The sequence below is a fragment of the Stenella coeruleoalba genome (genome assembly GCF_951394435.1).
Source record: "Stenella coeruleoalba genome assembly, chromosome: 5".
In the NCBI taxonomy this organism is placed as follows: Eukaryota; Metazoa; Chordata; class Mammalia; order Artiodactyla; family Delphinidae; genus Stenella; species Stenella coeruleoalba.
This window is the reverse complement of record NC_137150.1, coordinates 69,755,019-69,774,142: the sequence shown is the minus strand read 5'-3', so window position 1 is coordinate 69,774,142 and position 19,124 is coordinate 69,755,019. Positions and strand designations below refer to the sequence as shown.

Genomic DNA, 19,124 nt, shown 5'->3' with positions numbered 1-19,124 from the left:
TGGGGTGCTGTGAAGACAGGGGCTATTGGTTTTCATTACTATAAACTTTTGGGTTCTTTTTGATTTTTTAAACGTGTGCATGTATTACATTGATAAAACTTAGAAATTTCAAAATGAAGCAATAAATCCAACTGTTGAGATTATATGGATACACTTTAATAGTGACTTTCTTCCAAATCCAGAGAGAGAAGGTGGAGTCAGAGTTAACATTTCTGGGACTTCTCATAATGGAGAATCACTTGAAAAAGGAAACAAAACCAGTCTTGAAGGAACTGAGCTAGGCCCCATCAGGACTGCGATGATTACCGGTATGGGTTTCAGGAAGCCTGTCAAATTACATGTATCCCAGGCATAATCAAAATACCATGTGAGCTGAGTGAGTTCATGTAACTGAGGTGGAGAGAACAAAACTTGGCTGTCAAGTTTGTTACCCTCTGCTCCAGTTACCTGGGAACATGTGTAGCTCCCCCACCCCCAGCACGACCCTGAGCTTTGGAGACAAGGACCGTAGCTCATTCTCTTTGTCTAATGCCCTCTGTTCCTACCCAGGATCTGTGCAGAGCTAATAGGCTCACAACAAATGTTGAAAGAAGAGAATGGGATTCTTATCAAGAACCCCAGTGAGATCTCTGTGTGAAGGGGGCGAGACCCTGCTGGACTGTCCTTCAGGGCGGTGGGGTAGGCATGGCCTGTGATGATCAAATCCAACACGGCCAGCCCTAAGTGCTTTTTTTCTTTACTTAATTGGAATCTAGATGCCAAGAATAGTTTTATGTTATCAGATGAGGCCCATGTAACTTTCACCACTGACAGCTGTCAGTCTTCTGAGGATTAGTTGTAAAGCACTTAAATATTTATTTATTCACTTGTGCATATGTTGGAAATACGCGATGTTCTGGGACATGATGCAGTTATGGGAGGGAAATGCAGATGTAGTGTTTGAGCACCCATGACAGATAAGCCTGATAAACGGTTATGAAAAAAGCAGAAAGCGATAAATGCCCCCAAGAGCACCAACAATGTGGTACAGTCACTCGGAAGAGGGAGAGCTCAGTTCTGGATGCTGAGAGGTTTCTACACAAAGCAAGCCCACTTTCTTTGTCATCTAGGTGACAACCTTCAAACAGCCATTACTGTTGCAAAGAATTCTGAAATGATTCCTTGAGGGAGCCACGTGATCCTTGTTGAAGCCAATGAACCCGAAGAGTTTGTCCCTGCCTCCGTGACCTGGAAGCTGGTAGAGAACCAAGAGAGTGGGTCTGGAAAGAATGTGAGTGAGTGTTACAAGGTTCTGCATGGGCTGGGGCAGATGGAATACAGCCCTAACCCTGGGCAGCTCTCTCTTGGCATTAGAAGTCACCACAGTAAAAAGCCCTCCCATCTGCCCAGAGTTTTACTGTTTGAAAAGCTTTTAGCATTTCCGCCAGCACTTCTCAGTCTTGGCCTCACGTAGAAACGACCTAGAAGAGTTTTTAAGCTTCCAAAGCCAAGACTACGGATTCAATCAGAATCTCTGGGCTGGGAACTGACATCAGTCCTTCCCCCGGTGATTCCAATGTGCAGATGTGGCTGAGAACTACATCTTGCTTGTACCTATATCCACTTTTAATAGAGATGGTATGCTTTAAAATTTTTATTTTATTGAAGAATAGCTGATTTACAATGCTGTGTTAATTTCTGCTGTACAGCAAAGTGATTCAGTTATACATCTATATATTCTTTTTCATAGTCTTTTCCATTATGGTTTATTACAGGATACTGAATATAGATCCTCACTACTTTTTAATAAAGAGTCCACTTATGAGCTTAATACCTCTCCTGAAGGTTTGTCATTGCAGGGAGAAGTCGCATCATAGTCTCAGGCTTTCCTGCTCCTCTCCGGCTCCCTCCCACCCCACTTTCTCTCCTCGACTTCCAAGAAAAGCACAGGGAATCCAGTCCCTGCCTCAAGTGAACACTTTACAACAAGTCTTTGGTTGGCGGTTTTACAATGGAGGTTGGAAGGGGAGGGGTGTATCACCTTGCCTCCCAGTCTAGTACATCAAAATATTTTTTCTTCCAAATACAGTGCTTCCCCCAGTGAATTCCTCTAATGAAGAAAAGGTTCTCATCTTTTATACTATCTGAATTTAGAGTCCTACACAAATGTAAGACCCTCTGAAAAATGTTGCATCAACAGCCATTACCAGCTATTGACATGATGAATGCATACACAGTCATCAGATGCTTTCTCCTGGAGCTGAGCCAGCTGGGGCTAGAACCCAGTGATAGGGCTACACTGACAGGTGAAGAACAGGACAGAGAGGGTTTCAGGAAAGGAGTAGTGCTGGTGCAGGGGTCACAGGATGTGGAAGAGGATCTGGGCACTGTGAGGGAATAGGTTACCTGTGGGGTGGGGAGAGGTCAGGTTAGGCTCTGAAGAAAGAGTCTACCTATTGTACAGGGAAGAAATTGGGGCATGATTTTTGAAGGAATGAATGGTAAGAGATCTTAGGAAACAAAAGGTTGAATGAAGAGGAGAAAGAGGAGGAGGGAAGAATGTTTCCTCTTCTTCCTTGGAATCACTCATTGGTACCTTGGAATGATTTCCTCAGTAGACTGACATCACACGTATTATTTCCCAGAATAGGATACAGAGCATCATGTTGCCGAAGTATTCTCTGCTCGTGTAATTTGGGGGGGAGCATTTTGAGCATCTTCTTCATATGAGTCTAAGTTCTATGGGTAAATTCCATATTGTGTATTTGTTGGTCCTCGCCCTGTTGTGTAACATGAATACACTTCCTTCCGTAAAATGTAGGAAAGCAACAACATTCCTTAAGAGCCAATGTAGAAATAATGCCCTTTTGAGTTTAGGAAACCTACATTAACATTGGAAACAGTTCAGTGCCTGATGGAGAAAGAGGGAGCTGTTACCATTTCGCAGTGAGTGGGAAATCTTACCAAGTGATATTGCAGCATTTCAACAGCTTGCTTCCAAAAGTAAGTACTGGAGAAATGATGCGTTTTGTTTTGCTCCTCAAATTACTGAGATAAAAAAGGGTAAGAGAACAGTGAAGGGGACGATCAGCGAGGTTATCTCAGAGTTAGGAAATAAACACCCCCAAACAGGCACTGCGCTTTCAGGAGTTTCCCGCCCCCCTAAACTTCCTGATCCAGCACATGCGCATGGCCTCCTGTTCAGCGTTTGAGGCTGGTCCTGCCCCTCGCCCCGCCCCTGGGGCCAGTCCAGCCCCTGCGTCCTTCCTCCCTCCCTCCCGAGCAGAGAGAACCTCCAGCTAGTTCCAAAGACGCTGCCTGTTTTTCGTGTCTGTTTCTCTCTGAAAGTCACCAACTCATGTCAGGCTGAACTCTATTCCCCTTCCTGCCTGGATTCTTAAATTACAGCAGAAGGAAACAAAGACTTCATGGTTTATTCTCAAAATCATTTGTTATCTTGTCACTGTGTGTGTATTTTCAAATAGTGCCCTGCAGGGTTGTGCTGTCAGTGGGAAGGAGATAAGTGGAGAACGAGCCCAGGGCAGCAACCATCTGTTAGCAGTGTCTTGAAAGTCCTGTCACCTTACCAGTCAAGGACCATAGAATCTAGACCCCCCATGCTTCTAGAAAGGCGTTAGTGCAGTTCCTCATTGGAGAGACTGGAAAGCTGAGACTCAGAGAGGTTGCCTCTTGCCTAAGGTTTGCACAATTTGGGGCAGAGCTAGGAATAGAACCCTGATTTTCAACTCATGATCTATTGCTCTTTCCTCTGCTTAGTCTTCAGTTACGGAGACAGTGTTTATTAAAAAGAACTGTATTTCCTTAAGCGTTTTAATCTTATATGCTCTTCTGCTTTTTAGTTACTTTTTATTCATTAGCGCTTACCCCATCTTGGAAAAATGGCCTGGAACAAAGTAATAGACTTGTGATGGAAAACTGAAAGTGAGAGTTAAATATTTTTTCTCTTTTTTCCCTTTCCTGACATTTGGTCTAATGTCACACCACCCAATGCTATATTAAAATGGTGGTCAGGAGTCATTTTTCAGGACTGTTCTTTTATTTTAAAAGTGTTCAACTTTCTAATCTTCTTGCAATCGTTGTTTTTCTCTTTAGATTCTGGTGAATGGAACAATTTTTGCAAGAATGTTCCCTGGGCAGAAATCTAGCCTCATTGAAGAATTTCAGAAATTAAAGTAGTTGTTATTGCATGAAAAGAGTGTATTTGTTATTTATTGCTGTGTAACAAATTACCCCAAATCATAGTGGCTTAGAATAACACCATTTTTTTTTTTTTACATTGCTGTGGGTCAGGAATCCAGGTGTGCTTAGCTGAGTCTTCTGGTTCTAGGTCTCTCACAGGTGTAATGAGGTGTTGGCCATGACTGTAGTCATCTTGCGGGGGAAGGATCTGCCACCAGCCTCACTCATGTGTTGTTGGCAGGATTCAGTTTCTTGTGGGCGGTTGGGCTAAAGAGTCTGTTTTTTACTGGCTGTTGGGCAGAAACCACCCTTGTTTCCTTGCCACGTGGGTCATTTCATAAGGAAGCTCACAGTGTGTCAGCTAGCTTCCATGAGAGAGAGCAAGTAAGAAGAGTCAGAGGGAGAGAGAAAGAGAGGGAGAGAGAGAGGTATGACCATTTTTTATATCTTCATCTTAGAAGTAACATCTTATCCCGTCACTTTATTCCTTTCATTAGAAGCAAGTTGCTAGGTCAAGTCCACACTCAAGGGAGGGCATTAGACGTCATGAATACTAGGAGGTGGGCCATTTCAGAAGCTGTCTACCCCGGACAGCATTCCTTCTGTGGCCCATAGGGCATATCTTAGAGGAAGATCCCCTGCTTGGATATAGAGTATAGAAACAACAGGGGTTTGTACAGCTCAGAGTGGAAAAAAGTGGAGAAGTGTGAGAGTTATCACCTGGAATTATTTGAGGTTGGTCCATCAGAAGCTGTGTGAATAATTTCAGGTTCTCCAGGAAGGAGATGAAATGGCATTTTCACTGTTTTGGGTATTGAGGCCAAAGTCAGAAAAAGAAAAAGTCCTTTCTTATCTCCTTCAAAAATACAGATGACCAAGTCACATCAGAGTGAAACGGTTCTTCTTGAGACCAGACCTATGTATTACTTGCTGGGACTGTTACAATTTCTGGACTGCAGATTTCTGGAAAGTGAAAAGGAATGGAGAGTAGTGAAACTTAGATAATTGCTGATAAGTAGTAAATAAAATCAAGAGACTGCCTTTGACTATTATTTTTTGTTGCCCAAGCATTCTTAGGGAAGTTTCCAAAACTGCTTATTAACTCCCATAATGCCTCGAGGCTGGGTTAGTAACCAGTGTCTAAATGACTATTTTACTTACATGGTCATTGTATGATATTGGCTGAAGAAAGTAATTTTACCCTTCTCAAATACCTGAGAAATGTTGCCAGCTTAAATGCTTACTTTTGAAAAGCTGTATTCCCCTAAAGAAGCATCAATTCAGGAGGATATATGCTGTCTCAGAATAAGTTATCCTCTCAATTTCCAGATCTTGAGCTTCATTCAGAATTTATTCTTTATTCAGACAACACTAGAAGATGTAAGATTCCTCGTGTGATATAAAGACTAAATATGTACTTTACGCCTGAAGAAAGGAAGCCATTTTCAGCAAATGTGTATAGTCTTGATATGTACATGAACACAAACAAATGTTTATAGGGTGATTTTCATATATACTAGCCAAATAGTAGGTTAAACCGTATGAATCTGTTTACATGTGACAATTTTTTTTTTTTTTTTTTTTTTGCGGTACGCGGGCCTCTCACTGTTGTGGTCTCTCCTGTTGCGGAGCACAGGCTCCGGACGCGCAGGCTCAGCGGCCATGGCTCACGGGCCCAGCCGCTCCGCGGCATGTGGGATCTTCCCGGACCGGGGCACGAACCCGTGTCCCCTGCATCGGCAGGCGGACTCTCAACCACTGCGCCACCAGGGAAGCCCCACATGTGACAATTTTTGACCAATAAAGATGGCCGTTTCTTATGTGTCAACTAATAAGGAATTCTCTGAGAACTTCATTTTTCCCTGTATTGTGTTATTTCATGTGTTTTTGTCAAGTTACCACTGAGCCTTTAATAGTATTGCCATTAATCAATACCTCCAATGTATTATTTACTTATAATAGAAGACAGTGTGTCTTGCATCAGAAACTCCTTTTCTTTAGTAATAGCCTTAAAATTTACTCTTCCCTTTATACTGTTGTGTTTGTACACCAAGCTGGTATAGGTGGGGGCCATGTTATCTCATTTTCACTCCAAGATGCATCAGGAATATGTGTATATATCTCTAGTTATATCTGTTAAACCATTTCCCAAATGTTTCTCTCCCTAGTGTCTACATGTTAAACTTTCAGCAGCAGTCAGCAACCAAAACACAGATGGACTAGGTTGTGATCCGTGCATTAGGGTGTGGAAAGTGCTGTGATTACGACAGCACACACTTCAGCTTGGTCTTGGTGGATATAATCCAACAGGACTTCTTTTGAAGTGTGTGATCATCTTTGTGGACATCCTTGGCAGTATCACCATCATTTCCATGTGATTGATTGATTGAAACAATTTAAATATACAAGGGCATCATCCCTCTGGGAATAGTTATCTCCAAGTCTTTTTCTTTCAGCCTGATTCCACATGTGTTCAGGGGACACACACACACACACACACACATACACACACATCGCGTGTGATCTAGTTATGATGGAAATTACTCAAGTGAGGCATTAAGCTTAATTAAAATTAAGCATTAATTTTTCTTATCCTTTCCCCTGCAGTCATTATGTAGGCATGTGTGGAGATGGAGCTAATGACTGTGGGGTGAGTAGAAATTACTTCTTCTAATGCAGGGGGATCACTGATATCCCTTTTAAGGACCCCACATCTCCTGGGGTCTGACTCTTCACCCTTCTGCCAACAATCACATCACTTAATCATTCTGATGTTTATATTCACTTCTACTGGAGTGTGGGTTGAACGTGGTTTAGAGTAAAGTGAGATGAGTCACTTCCGCTGTTTTCTAGCAACTCCTAGAATAATAAAGACAAGGAAAGGCTACATAGGCTCCCATATTTCAGACGCAAAAGGGACTTTTCAAGGCTAGCTGGTTTAAATATCTCCTGTTATAAATAAGGAAATGAGACTCAGGGAGGTGAATACTTTTTTTTTTTTCCTGAAGTCATGCAGCTGGTAAAGGCTTAATGAAGGAAGAATTTGAAACTGATGGGAAAGCTTTGACTTATGTATAAATTGTGTTTATCCCTGCCAGATTTCTACACCAGGGTTACTTTTTACAAGTTGGCTATACCCCAAAATTCTTACACTCAGCAAAATCATAGGCCAAATTATTTGGTCATTACATACAATAGCAAACCTAAATTACAAGATTCTCAGCAGATTACTTCTCTAACACAATAGAAAGCAGTGCATATTTTATAATCTGAGTTTCGAAGATATGGTTGAAACATTAGCTTACTTGAAAATTGTTGTACATAAGAAAATATTTTAGGAGCTAATTTGTGGAATGAGAAGTAAAGAGAATTGCTTTGTATTTCCAAAGTCTATTAGATACTTAAGGTCTAGGTATTTGTTTTACTTCCTTCTTAAATATTTTCTTTAAAGTTCTGTGAACAACTATGTTCATAATTAGAGATCTGTTATGAATTTTTCTGCCTCATACTTCATGAGAAGAAGCTAGCTGTTAGTCTCCTCTTCCAAATCTAGAGTAAGTACCCATTCTCATTAATTATGTGGAATTTAGAACAAAACAAATAAACTGGATGTTATAAAGGACATAGTCTCTTCCTCCGAAGAGTTCATTATCTGATGGGGGAAAAAAATCATGCATAAAACTAACCCTAACATAAAGTAGATGGTCCTAAATTACATCACAGAGATATAAAGTATTAAGGGAGAAAGAGGAAGAAGGAAATATTCTAATATTAATTGAACATGAATTTAGTGTATACTGGCCATAGTAACCAGGTACTTTGCACTTTCTACAGAGCTACAGAAATACGAAATCTCATTTTATGTTCATACAATTGTCATAGGATTAGGGGCTCACTGGACTGCTCGTTGGCCACTCTCTGCTCTGGGCATTCTCTGGACAGTTTCCAGTCTTGATGAGAAATGAATTAGCCCTTATATCAGTGAGACAACATATATTCTGGAACAATTCTCTGATGTGCGCATCTGGTCCTCTCCTCCAGTGAAGATGCTGTATGCCCCACACTTCGTCCCAGCAGTTAGCTGGTTGGCCGGATCAGGCAGCCGGCAGCCTAGGAAAAGGTGGGAATTAGTTTTTCCTATAGTTCATGAAGGTGGCCTGATAAGTGTAAGAACTGTGATTGTAAAGGCCCTCACAAAGTTCCATCCAAATTCTGTCATCTTTTTAATAGATTTCTGGAATGAGTCCTTCCATTTTCTTATCATGTCTACACCCCCTCAACCAATACACACACACACACACACACACACACACACACACACACACACACTCTTCTACCACTGGGTCATTGTTTACTTGGTGCCTCTTTCATTGGTGACTGCGTGTATCCAGGTGGCAGAGCAGCATAAACAGAGATCCAGGGGTGGGAGAGTGCAATGTTATCAGCTCTATAACGTGAAGAATAGCCTCGCGCTGTTTAAAGAGTTAGAGCTTGGCCTGAGGAGTCGTGGGTGTAACGTGGCTTTATCATTCCAGGCTTTGAAAATGGCTCATGCAGGCATTTTGCTGTCAGAACAGGAGGCATCTGTGGCCTGCCCTTTCACCTTGAAAACAGCCAACATCGAGTGTGTGTCTCATCTCATCAAGTAGGCCACCTATCCCCTTTCTATCCCCTGACCGACAGGCTCACTGTCTGGCTCTGGACAGAATTCAACTATAATTGAAAGTGATAAGCAGAGGCTCGGGTAAAGTGCTACTGAGTATCATTTAAGGGGGCCATGAGTGCTGCTTGAGAATGCTGGTAAAAGCAACAAAAAGGCGACCTATGCTGAGCTTTGAAGGATACGTGGCTGTGTCATGTGGACAGTTGAAAACTAGAGTTGATATTTAAAAACCTATTGTATATCTTACTTCTCTCCTTTATTTTGTATGTTGGATGCTTACTGGAACCTTTATCTCAGGAGTTGTGGATGCGGGGGAAAGAGAAAAGGAACCCTCCACCAGAAAGCTTCCCCCAGTAGTGTTATGTCTCCAAAATACAAATTAGTGAATACCCAAAGTGATTGCACCAGAGACTTTTACAATGGATTGGCAATTGGATTAGGGAAGGGGAAGGAATTAAAAACTGTTTATTTTCCCAGTATAGCTCCCTTACATCCACTGCACTCTCATTTCTGATCTTGTCTCTACTCATATTTTTTTTGGTCTAATTATTATCTGTTAAATAAAGGTTTTATTGGCTAAATAACTAACAAACAACCATAAACCCTATGATGTGATCCAGGCCAGTAGCTATATGTAGAGATTCATGAATTATTATTCTTAACCAGTGTTTTGATTGCAATATTAGACACTCAGTATTTGTGCGTACATTTGCTCTAAATTAACATTAAAACAAATAATGACATTTTTAGGGATTTCTGCTATGGCTCAAACTTCAGGCTGACAATGGAGAAGGACGATATAACATCCAAGTAGCACATAAAGATATAAAACAATAGAAGGCCCGGTTTCTATGAAAACTCCAAGTACTGGGCCTTGAGACTTCCCTGGTCGTCCAGTGGTTAAGACTCTGTGCTTCCACTGCAGAGGGGCACAGGTTCGATCCCTGGTTGGGGAACTAAGATTCCACATGCCACATGTCACAGCCAAAAAAAAAAAAAAAAGAAATTTATTCATACAGTTAAGAATAAAACATCAAATTTTTTTCATTTAACATACCCTTTTTATTGAAGTATAGTTGATTTGCAATGTTGTGTTAATTTCTGCTGTACAGCAAAATGACTCAGTTATACATACAATTACCTTTTTTTTAATATTCTTTTCCATTATCATTTATCACAGGATACTGAATATAGTTCCCTGTGCTATACAGTAAGATCTTCTTTCTACATCCTGTATATAATAGTTTGCATCTGCTAATCCCAAACTCCCACTCCATCCCTCCCCCCCACCCCACCCCCCCTTGGTAACCACAAGTCTGTTATCTATGTCTGTGAATCTGCTTCTGTTTCATAGATAAGTTCATTTGTGTTGTATTTTAGATTCCACATATAAGTGATATCATATGGAATTTTTCTTTCTGACTTACATCAGGTTTTATACTGTATGCATAAATTTTTTTCCCTCTGATTTTTCCTGTAATACTGTGGGGTAACTTCAGGCCATCTTCACGGCCGATGGTCGGGAGCACATCACAGAATGTTGAGGTTTATACAGAAAAAGACAACCATGAAGTTCTCAGCATGTCCCTTGGTGCATCTGAATGTGCAGCGGCCGTTGGGAATTACCTAAATGTGCTAGCCTCTGAGTGGCAGCAAGACAGCTTGACCCCTCTCCCTGAGTACTGGGTGCCTGTACCTGTGTCCTTCATGCCCTCAAACAACATCACCTCCCCTACCTTCAAAGCAGCTTCCCTTGCTAACTCCCATGTTTTCTGCTTCTGAGGACCATTTGGTCCTTAGAGTCCATCTTTGAGGCTCAGAACATCAGAGTGCTTTTAACTCTTCCCTCTTTCTCATCCCTGGCGAGCCAGGCATTATGTTTTAGTGGTGTGTCTTTTGGAGAGTCTCTCCAAGCCTTACCCTTAATATCTCTATTGCCTTAACCTGGTTTGTGTCATGGTGACTACATATCCAGAGTGTTCGGGACACTTGCCAGACTTCATGCTTCCCAGCATCAACACAACCCATGCAGGTCTTTTAAAATATTGTGCTTGAAAATGGGGTGGATTAAGAATGAGACAGAGCCTTGAGCTGGAGGGCTCACATTCCAGTAAAGGGTATAGATATATGCAGATGTAATCGCATAACACAGAATCTTCTGCCTGATACGTAAGAGGTGCTCAATAAATTAGCTTTAAATAAATGAACGTCCCAATAATACAGTCATCGTTCCAGTAGTTCAGGATGATAACTCAAGCCAAAAGGGAAGGTTTCAAAGGAAGATAGCAATTTGAAGGATGGATAGGATGTATGGAAATGCGAAGGAGGTGGGAGGGAATTCCAGGTGGGGGAATGGAGAGCCATGTTCACAAATGGGGTTTTCATTGGAGGGTGCAGGGACCTGATAGCCAAACTGGGCTGGAAGGCTTCTCAGATGGGATCTGTGGAGGGGAAGCTGGAGTGCCAGGTGTGGAGGCCTTACATAGGGGGTTCAAACTCCAGGACGGTTGCACCAAGTGCCTACTTGATTCATCCGAAAGACAGTGGCACTTGAACTTTGGATGCCCTTTCTCATGCCCAGTGCATTTCTGGAGGCAATATACTGTTTTAAAATACAAGTCAGGGGGCTTCCCTGGTGGTGCAGTGGTTGAGAGTCCGCCTGCCGATGCAGGGGACGTGGGTTCGTGCCCCGGTCCAGGAGGATCCCACGTGCCGCGGAGCGGCTGGGCCCGTGAGCCATGGCCGCTGGGCCTGCGCGTCCGGAGCCTGTGCTCCGCAACGCGAGAGGCCACAGCGGTGAGAGGCCCGCGTACCGCAGAAAAACAAACAAACGAAAAAAACAAGTCAGGATGTTAAATTTCTCTAGCGGCAGATGGCTTAGTAAGACTTCAGGGTTAGGCTGATTTTACCCTTGCTGTTCTTGATGCGTGCCTAGTCCTGAGAAAACATCCTCTAGAGGAGCAATGAGGTACAGTTTTAGGTACATGGGTCCAGATCCGCAGGTTTCCATCTTTATTCTTTGAAACATGATTGACTTGTTATAGTTCAAGTCCTTTAGGACAAGGACTATGCCTTATTCATTTCTCTGTTGCTGTGCCTACCACGGTACCTCAGAGCATTTGATGAACGTTTGTGGAATGCATTAAGTAAATGAGTGAGCCGCTTAAAATTCACAACCATTTGGAATAGCAGTCATTTTAGAGGCCCGTGCCAGGTGTGGAGGCCTCGCATAGGAGGTTCAAACATTCTTTATGCCTTACCATTCTAGATTTTTGCGCTTTTTTGTTTTTTTAAATCCGGGTGTCAGTTTTCCTGGAAATGTACAACTGTAGGAAAAAAGGATGAAATCACAAAGTGCATGTCAGAAAACGATCCAGGCTTCACATGCTTGCCATTCTCAGCTGGTCCTCTGCTCCACCCTCTGTGCTGAAAACAAAAAGGCAGTACCTCGCAGCCTGGTAGAAAACATCCACCCAAAGCATCCTGGCTCATCTCCCACCAGAACCTTCTCATCTTGTCCAAGACAATGTGGTTGTTAGTTTGGCTCTTTGGGTTTTATTTCTCATGTCCCTGACCTGTTGACGATGTTTGAGCAGCGGTGCCCATGTCACTGGGGACTGGAAACCAAGAGGATGTGGGCTGCCTCCCATGTGGATTTGCTTCTGCCTTGCTTGGCAAGAGGAGGCTGCAGGAGGGCTTGTTTGCCAAGTTCCCCACTCCTCTTACTTTGGCCTGTCATAATCCACCACCAACCAGACCCAGTTAAAGGAATAACAGTTCAAACAGAATTTTTTAAAGAGGGTAATATTTACTTTTTTATTCTTATGTATTTATTTATTTATTTATTGGTTGTGTTGGGTCTTCATTGCTGCGTGTGGGCTTTCTCTAGTTGCGACGAGCGGGGGCTACTCTTTGTTGAGGTGCGTAGGCTTATCATTGCAGTGGCTTCTCTTGTTGTGGAGCACAGGCTCCAGGCGCCCAGGCTTCAGTAGTTGTGGCACGTGGGCTCAGTAGTTGTGGTGCACGGGCTTAGTTGCTCCACGGAATGTGAGATCTTCCTGGACCAGGGATCGAACCCGTGTTCCCTGCATTGGTAGGTGGATTCTTAACCACTGCACCACCAGGGGAATCTAGTAATATTTGCTTTTTTCTTTTTTATTGAAGTATAGTTGACATACAATATTATGTTAGTTTCAGATGTACAACATAGTGATTTGACATTTATGTACATTATGAATTGATCACCTTGATAAGTCTAGTAACCATCTGTCACCATACAAAGTTATTATAATATTATTGACTAGGGACTATTTACTTGCTAAGCTGCAATTTTTACCATTGTCTTTATCTCTTTGGGTTCCCATACCAGCTCACATTATTACCCTGTGTTCTTCCTCGTGTACTGAAGCCAACAAACCCATTTCATCTCAAATATTGGTGCCACATCTACTCTCCCTATAATGTGAGAGCACCTGGCCCTTAGCTTTATGTCTCTAAGGGACTTTAAAACACACACGGGGAGCAAGTGTTGCTAGGATGGAATGAATCACAGGCGAGTCAGTACTTGACATTTTGCACCTTGTCACAATGTATTGTGTTTATAATGTTCATGTTAATCTTCTTAATTCATTGCAGGCTTGTTGAAAATAAGGACTGTGCCTGATTCATTTATATCCTCCATGACTCTGAGCACAATGCTGGCACCTTATAAGCCTTAAATAAATGTGAACTTATGAATCAGTGGGTGAGGTAATGATTGAAGGAAAGAATGAGTAAGTGAATGAGTGGTTAAATGAATAATTGAGAGGATGAATCAGTGATTAAGTGAATGTATATCAGCAGGCTATTAAAATGAGCTCCTTTTAAAATATAAAAGAGACTGGGAGATATGTGTCCTATATAACCAGTTACTTTTATGTTTTCTTAAACAGAGAAAGCCTCGCTGCTCTCGTCTCATCCTTTGAGGTGAGATCATGTACGGCATAATCTACTTTATGGGTACATCACTGCTCTACTGGGTATGAACCAAAATAATTTCTTCCTAGTTCTAATTGCATTTATATCCCTTGTTTATTTGGGGGAGGTGGTGCAGCTCTTACACAGGATTTAATGTTTTATAAATAAATGACATTTCTCAAAATAGATGTCTACAAACTTGAGAACTTGATATAGCTGTCCATGAAACACAGAGCTAGAAATAAGTAAATGTGGCTCCGTTTCTAGGAGTGCTGTTCTTCTCTAGATAACCTGAGACACTTGACCTCCTCCAGCCTCTATTTCTTCACTTAGAGTATGGAGAGAGCATCAGGGGAGCCTAAATATAACTCAGCAGGAAATGCATCAGTCTCCAACTATGGAATATTTTTGGCAGACTAAGAAGAGATAAAAAGAATGAAAAGTTGTTGAATTTGACTTTGAAGGGCTCAAAATCTGGAAAAATTCCCACACCGGAGCTTTAGTTCTGAACTTGCCCAGAACTTACACGTCATTAGTAAAGGATTAACAATTCTGTAAAAATGTTTTGAAAAGACTTTTGAAATGAAATGATAAAAATAATCATCTAAGAATTAATTAGCTATATGGAAGAAATATGTATACGTTGAAAGTAATCTGCATCGGTTCAGTCATAACTTACTCTACAGTAAAATGATCCAGCAGGCTCAGGGAACTCTGTGGGGAGGGAATTATTGTACTGCTTCCCTAAGACATTTGAGTGGTGAAAGCAGGGACCACAGGACTCCAGCCTCAGTGGGCTATTGATTGCAAGAAGCATACACAGAGGCTAAGGGCCAACTAGGTGGGTAGAAACAAGAAATGGATTGGGAGTCAGGAAACCTGGATTCAAGTTCTGCCTCTATGACTAAAAACAAATTAGATCTTGCCCTTGGCCGAGCCTTTATCTGCCTCCAGGAACTCAGGCTGACTGATTTCCAAAGCCCTGGATAGTTCTCTGAAAACTGCTCCCAGAATAAAAAGTAAAGCTGTCTTTGAAAAGCCCTGTTCCATCTCAACCTGCTTATATATAATTTTACCATTCTGAGGGCAAAAGAATATGAGAAGGAAATGTAAAAAGACAGAGAAAGAATTGGAGGATGAGAGGAACACTGAGAAACTATTTGCGTTCTCTGAAAATTACAAAAACAGAATTTCAGTTCCAAAGTCTTCATGGATAGAGTTGGAACCAGTTTACTCTGAAACCATTCACTCTGATGGTCTAGACCTAAGTAAGAGTGCCCTCCAAGGACCTTCACCTGGAAACATCTTGGCCTTGAGTTCCCTCTCCAAGGGGCCAGAAATATTTTCATTTGCGTCAATGTGGTCTGTAATATGCATAGAACCAGATTATGATTTAGTGCTCAGTCAATAGCTATGAAGCAGAGAAACAGACTTGGCAGCAAAAGGTATTGCAAGGCAAGTTCCTGGAGAGTATCGAGCTGACTTTCATGTTTAAATACTTCAATTCCATAAATGTGAACTGAAAAGGAGTTCTATGTCTACACAAACCTTAGAAAGGCAGGTGGTATACCAGAATGAAGTCTGCAATGGGCTTTCTTGGGGTGGGGAGCTTGTTCAGTTTGTGAAAGTAGATGGACTCCAAGAGAACGATGTTGTGAACTCAATCCATGGAAGAGGATGGAGAGAAAAACGTGTTGAATGATTTGAAGCCTTGACTTCAAATTTTAAGTATGAAGTCCCAGAAGAACTTTTAGGCTTTAATATCTTATGTTGAGAGTTCAACTATCCAGGCTAAGTCTACAGCTGCAAGAATTACTATGGCCAATAAGGAGGGTGTTTCCCAACTGACTGACTCTCATTGCTAATATGGAATTAAGTTAAACACTGGGAAAAGAGTGATTTGGTTTTATTCTATCCAATGAGATGCTAAAGATGTTAGGTAAGTTCCTTTCTTCCTAAAGTGGGGAGAAAAGTAACAGCTGCTTCCTGACTACTTTCAAGAACAGTGTTGGGAATGATAAAGACAATATGATGGCAGAAGCCTCACTTATGTTTACTTTTCTTTCCTTTTCAGCAACTACAGCTCTTCAGGATTTACCAGTATCTCATGCCAGATGTTGCTACTACCTTGATGGTCTGTTTAACAAGTAAGCTCTTTAGCAAAGTAAACCATATTAGTTGCATTTATCCATGAAATTCTAGAACTATTCATACAAATAAGAGGTTCTGACAATGACACATCTTAACTACCAAGACCTCATTACCTGTGAATTTTTTGAAAGTGGTGTTGGCAGTAAGTTGAGGCTTGAAGTCCTCAGACTTGGCGTTAATGTCCTGATAGAAAATAGGTCTTAGCCTTACAAAATTGTCAATGCATTCTCAGTTCTTTGTAGGTTTGTGTCTTGTACAAAGAAAAATGTGCAAGAAATCCGGGAAGGGAAATCTTTGAAACCCAAAGGTCATTTTCCATTATTCAGCTATGCTTCACATTGACGTGAAACCAGACTTTTTCTAGGTCTTTGACGTTTGAGAACAAATGCTAGCGCTTTACTGTAGTGGAATTCTCTCAAAAGCAAGGTGCGGCTCACAGCAGCTATTGCTTATTTCCTTCCTTTGAGATGACACTGATAAAGTATTTCCTACCAAGGAACTTAGAGCTTGATACTAACTCTTAGTAAGTGAGAAAGGTGACTGCCTCAACAGAGAGCAAAGAAAAAGAATGATATACTCACCTCCTTTTCCTTGTCCAACAAAGGAAGTGTTACGAAAAAAACCAGATAAAACATGCAGCAATGCAGGATATTAACAACCTTGAGAATTTCATGTAGCATCTTTTTTTTTATAAGCAAATATTCATTTTTAATTATTATTTATTTGTTTTTGGCTGTGTTGGGTCTTCGTTTCTGTGTGAGGGCTTTCTCCAGTTGCAGCAAGCGGGGGCCCCTCTTCATCGCGGTGCGCGGGCCTCTCACTATCGTGGCCTCTCTTGTTGTGGAGCACAGGCTCCAGACACGCAGGCTCAGTAGTTGTGGCTCACGGGCTCTGGAGCGCAGGCTCGGTAGCTGTGGCTCACGGGCCTAGTTGCTCCGCCGCATGTGGGATCTTCCCAGACCAGGGCTCGAACCCATGTCCCCTGCATCAGCAGGCGGACTCTCAACCACTGCACCACCAGGGAAGCCCCATGTAGCATCTTAGAAACATGAAAGTGATATTGAGGTCATATATTATATTAACCCAATGACAAAATTTACCAGTGTCAGGGATGTAAGTAATATCAATTTTGATTCTTAGGGTTGAAATGTCTATTTATAGCCCTCTAAAATATTTTCTACGTGTTATTAATATTCACGTGACTGGATAATTTTGAATCCTTGATATTGCTTCTAGAATGTTCGCTGTTTTTTAAAGGAATTTGCATGATTTACTTGTGAAGATGGACAATGATGTTAAAAAGAAAAAAAGAATACCAGGATGTTCCAAGAGCTACGCTAGCAGGCAGTAGCGTGAAAGTGAAGGCCACGGCCATCCTCTACCACGCCCTATCTCTGCAACCTTTGGGAAATTATTTACTAAATAAATAACTGACTCATATGAAAGGTCCTTATAAGGTTGTGAGGATCAGATAACATACCACATGTAAAGTGTATAGTACAGTGCATCACACCCTGTAAGCCCTCATTACAAGATGAATGATAATGTGCTACACCCATCCTTTTTGTCTTTTTTTTTTTGAGATGACTGACTAATTTGATGAGCCCTTGAAAAGACTTAGCCTGTGTACAAGTAGACTGATTGGAAATTCAAAAACATGGGTGGTAGCCTTGCCACAGAATTGCCAGATGACCTTGAGCAGGTTGTTCTGAGCTTTTGCACACTTAATTCCATGATACTGGTTATGAATTTGACTCCCAAGGTAATGGGTATACTTTATGCTTTCCCATGGCAATAGCCTGCTGACTCTCATGCCAGTTGGTCATTCTGTGAAACTTACCCTCTCATCTCAGAGCGAGTTTGGTGGGAGAGTTTGGATGACTCAGGGCAGGACCACCGTTACCAGTGGGAGAGAAAAGTCTCAGAAGGGTGGTAGATCAGAAGCATAGTGTTCTATTTGAATGACAGCACTTTATCAATTATTATTCAACAAATGTGTAGCTGTCTAAGTAAATGGTGAAGGTGAAAAAAGAGGGTGGAAACTGCTATCTTTGTTTGTTTTTACCACCTGCCTTCAAACACTATTGCTTTCCCATCCCTGCAAGTTCAGTCATCCTACAGGCAGATCATTTCCTGGTCAATTCTAGGTATTCAAACGACATCATCTTTAGATATAAGAAGTCCAGATATTATAAATTAACATTTCATGTTTTCATCCAATGCAAAGTTTTCTTCCCCAGATGAAGCCTGACCTATGGCTTGGAGCAGGCAGTGGGAGAGAAGGCCATGGTCTCTCTTTTCCTTTGTTTTCTACCTTCACCCCTGCTTCAGCAAATATAAGCGGCAGGACCCCAGGATTTTTTGCTTAAGTGGGAGTACTCTAGTTCTCTCCTGTCAAGTGCCCTCTAACAGGGTAAGCGTCTAAACTCAGGCACTTTGCATGGGGCTCACTGGTGAGTTCTTGAGTTCTTCAGAGATTCCCAGTCCAGCGCTCTAGACTAGACCACGCCCTGACATGTGTGGCGCTCTCTCCTCTGACCCCTCAGGATTTCTTTCAGGATCTGCCTTCTAGTGGTACATATCACAAAGCCTTTTTCTTCTGCTGGGCCCTCTAGCCTCAGCTGAACAGTCCACTGGGCAGAGTCCTTCCAAGATAGCTCTAGCCTGGCTAATTTCCATCCCTTCTACTTGACGTACCAGATAGTAGATGTGTAGCTTGTTCTCACTGCTGCCCCTTCTCTCTTCCCTTTGATATTACAGGAAGGGGAATGAGAGCCATTCTCCACCCTTGCCACTTCAGGTCTCTCCTGGAGTGGTTTTTATGACCTCCTTTCATTTGTGTTGTGATGCTGGGAAGAAAACCACAGTTCTTGCTTCTCCTAACAATTCCCGTTAAAGAATCTCTTGATCATCTCCATGGTTTACTCTTATATAGTCTGTACATAGGTAACTGGGGGAGGGAGGATGGCATGCTTACAGTTGAAGGACCAGTGTGGATCCCTCTTGGTAGGTACTATGGAGATATGGTAGTCATCTTTCTTTACATTAAATTGGCACTTACCTCTCACTGTCCTCAAATAGGAGGCTCAGCAAAATTCCCCAGACAAGAGGAAAATCTCCATTCAACCTCCTCTTAGAAGGGTTCATCTCCTACTATGTGTTACGCACATTAAGT

General features: G+C 41.9%; 1 protein-coding gene across 1 annotated transcript in view; it reads left to right on the top strand.

The window, feature by feature from the left end:
* Positions 1-19,124, top strand: part of LOC307186358 (putative cation-transporting ATPase 13A5) — a gene marked incomplete at its 3' end in the record, with an annotated part of 102,089 nt that overhangs the window by 63,865 nt on the left and 19,100 nt on the right. Inside the window, 11 exon segments of the mRNA XM_079921413.1 lie at positions 163-276; positions 279-308; positions 1,110-1,162; positions 1,166-1,270; positions 2,857-2,982; positions 4,093-4,172; positions 6,787-6,829; positions 8,715-8,824; positions 13,774-13,804; positions 13,807-13,860; positions 15,873-15,945. Of these exon segments, the coding sequence (XP_079777539.1) occupies positions 163-276; positions 279-308; positions 1,110-1,162; positions 1,166-1,270; positions 2,857-2,982; positions 4,093-4,172; positions 6,787-6,829; positions 8,715-8,824; positions 13,774-13,804; positions 13,807-13,860; positions 15,873-15,945 (819 nt within the window).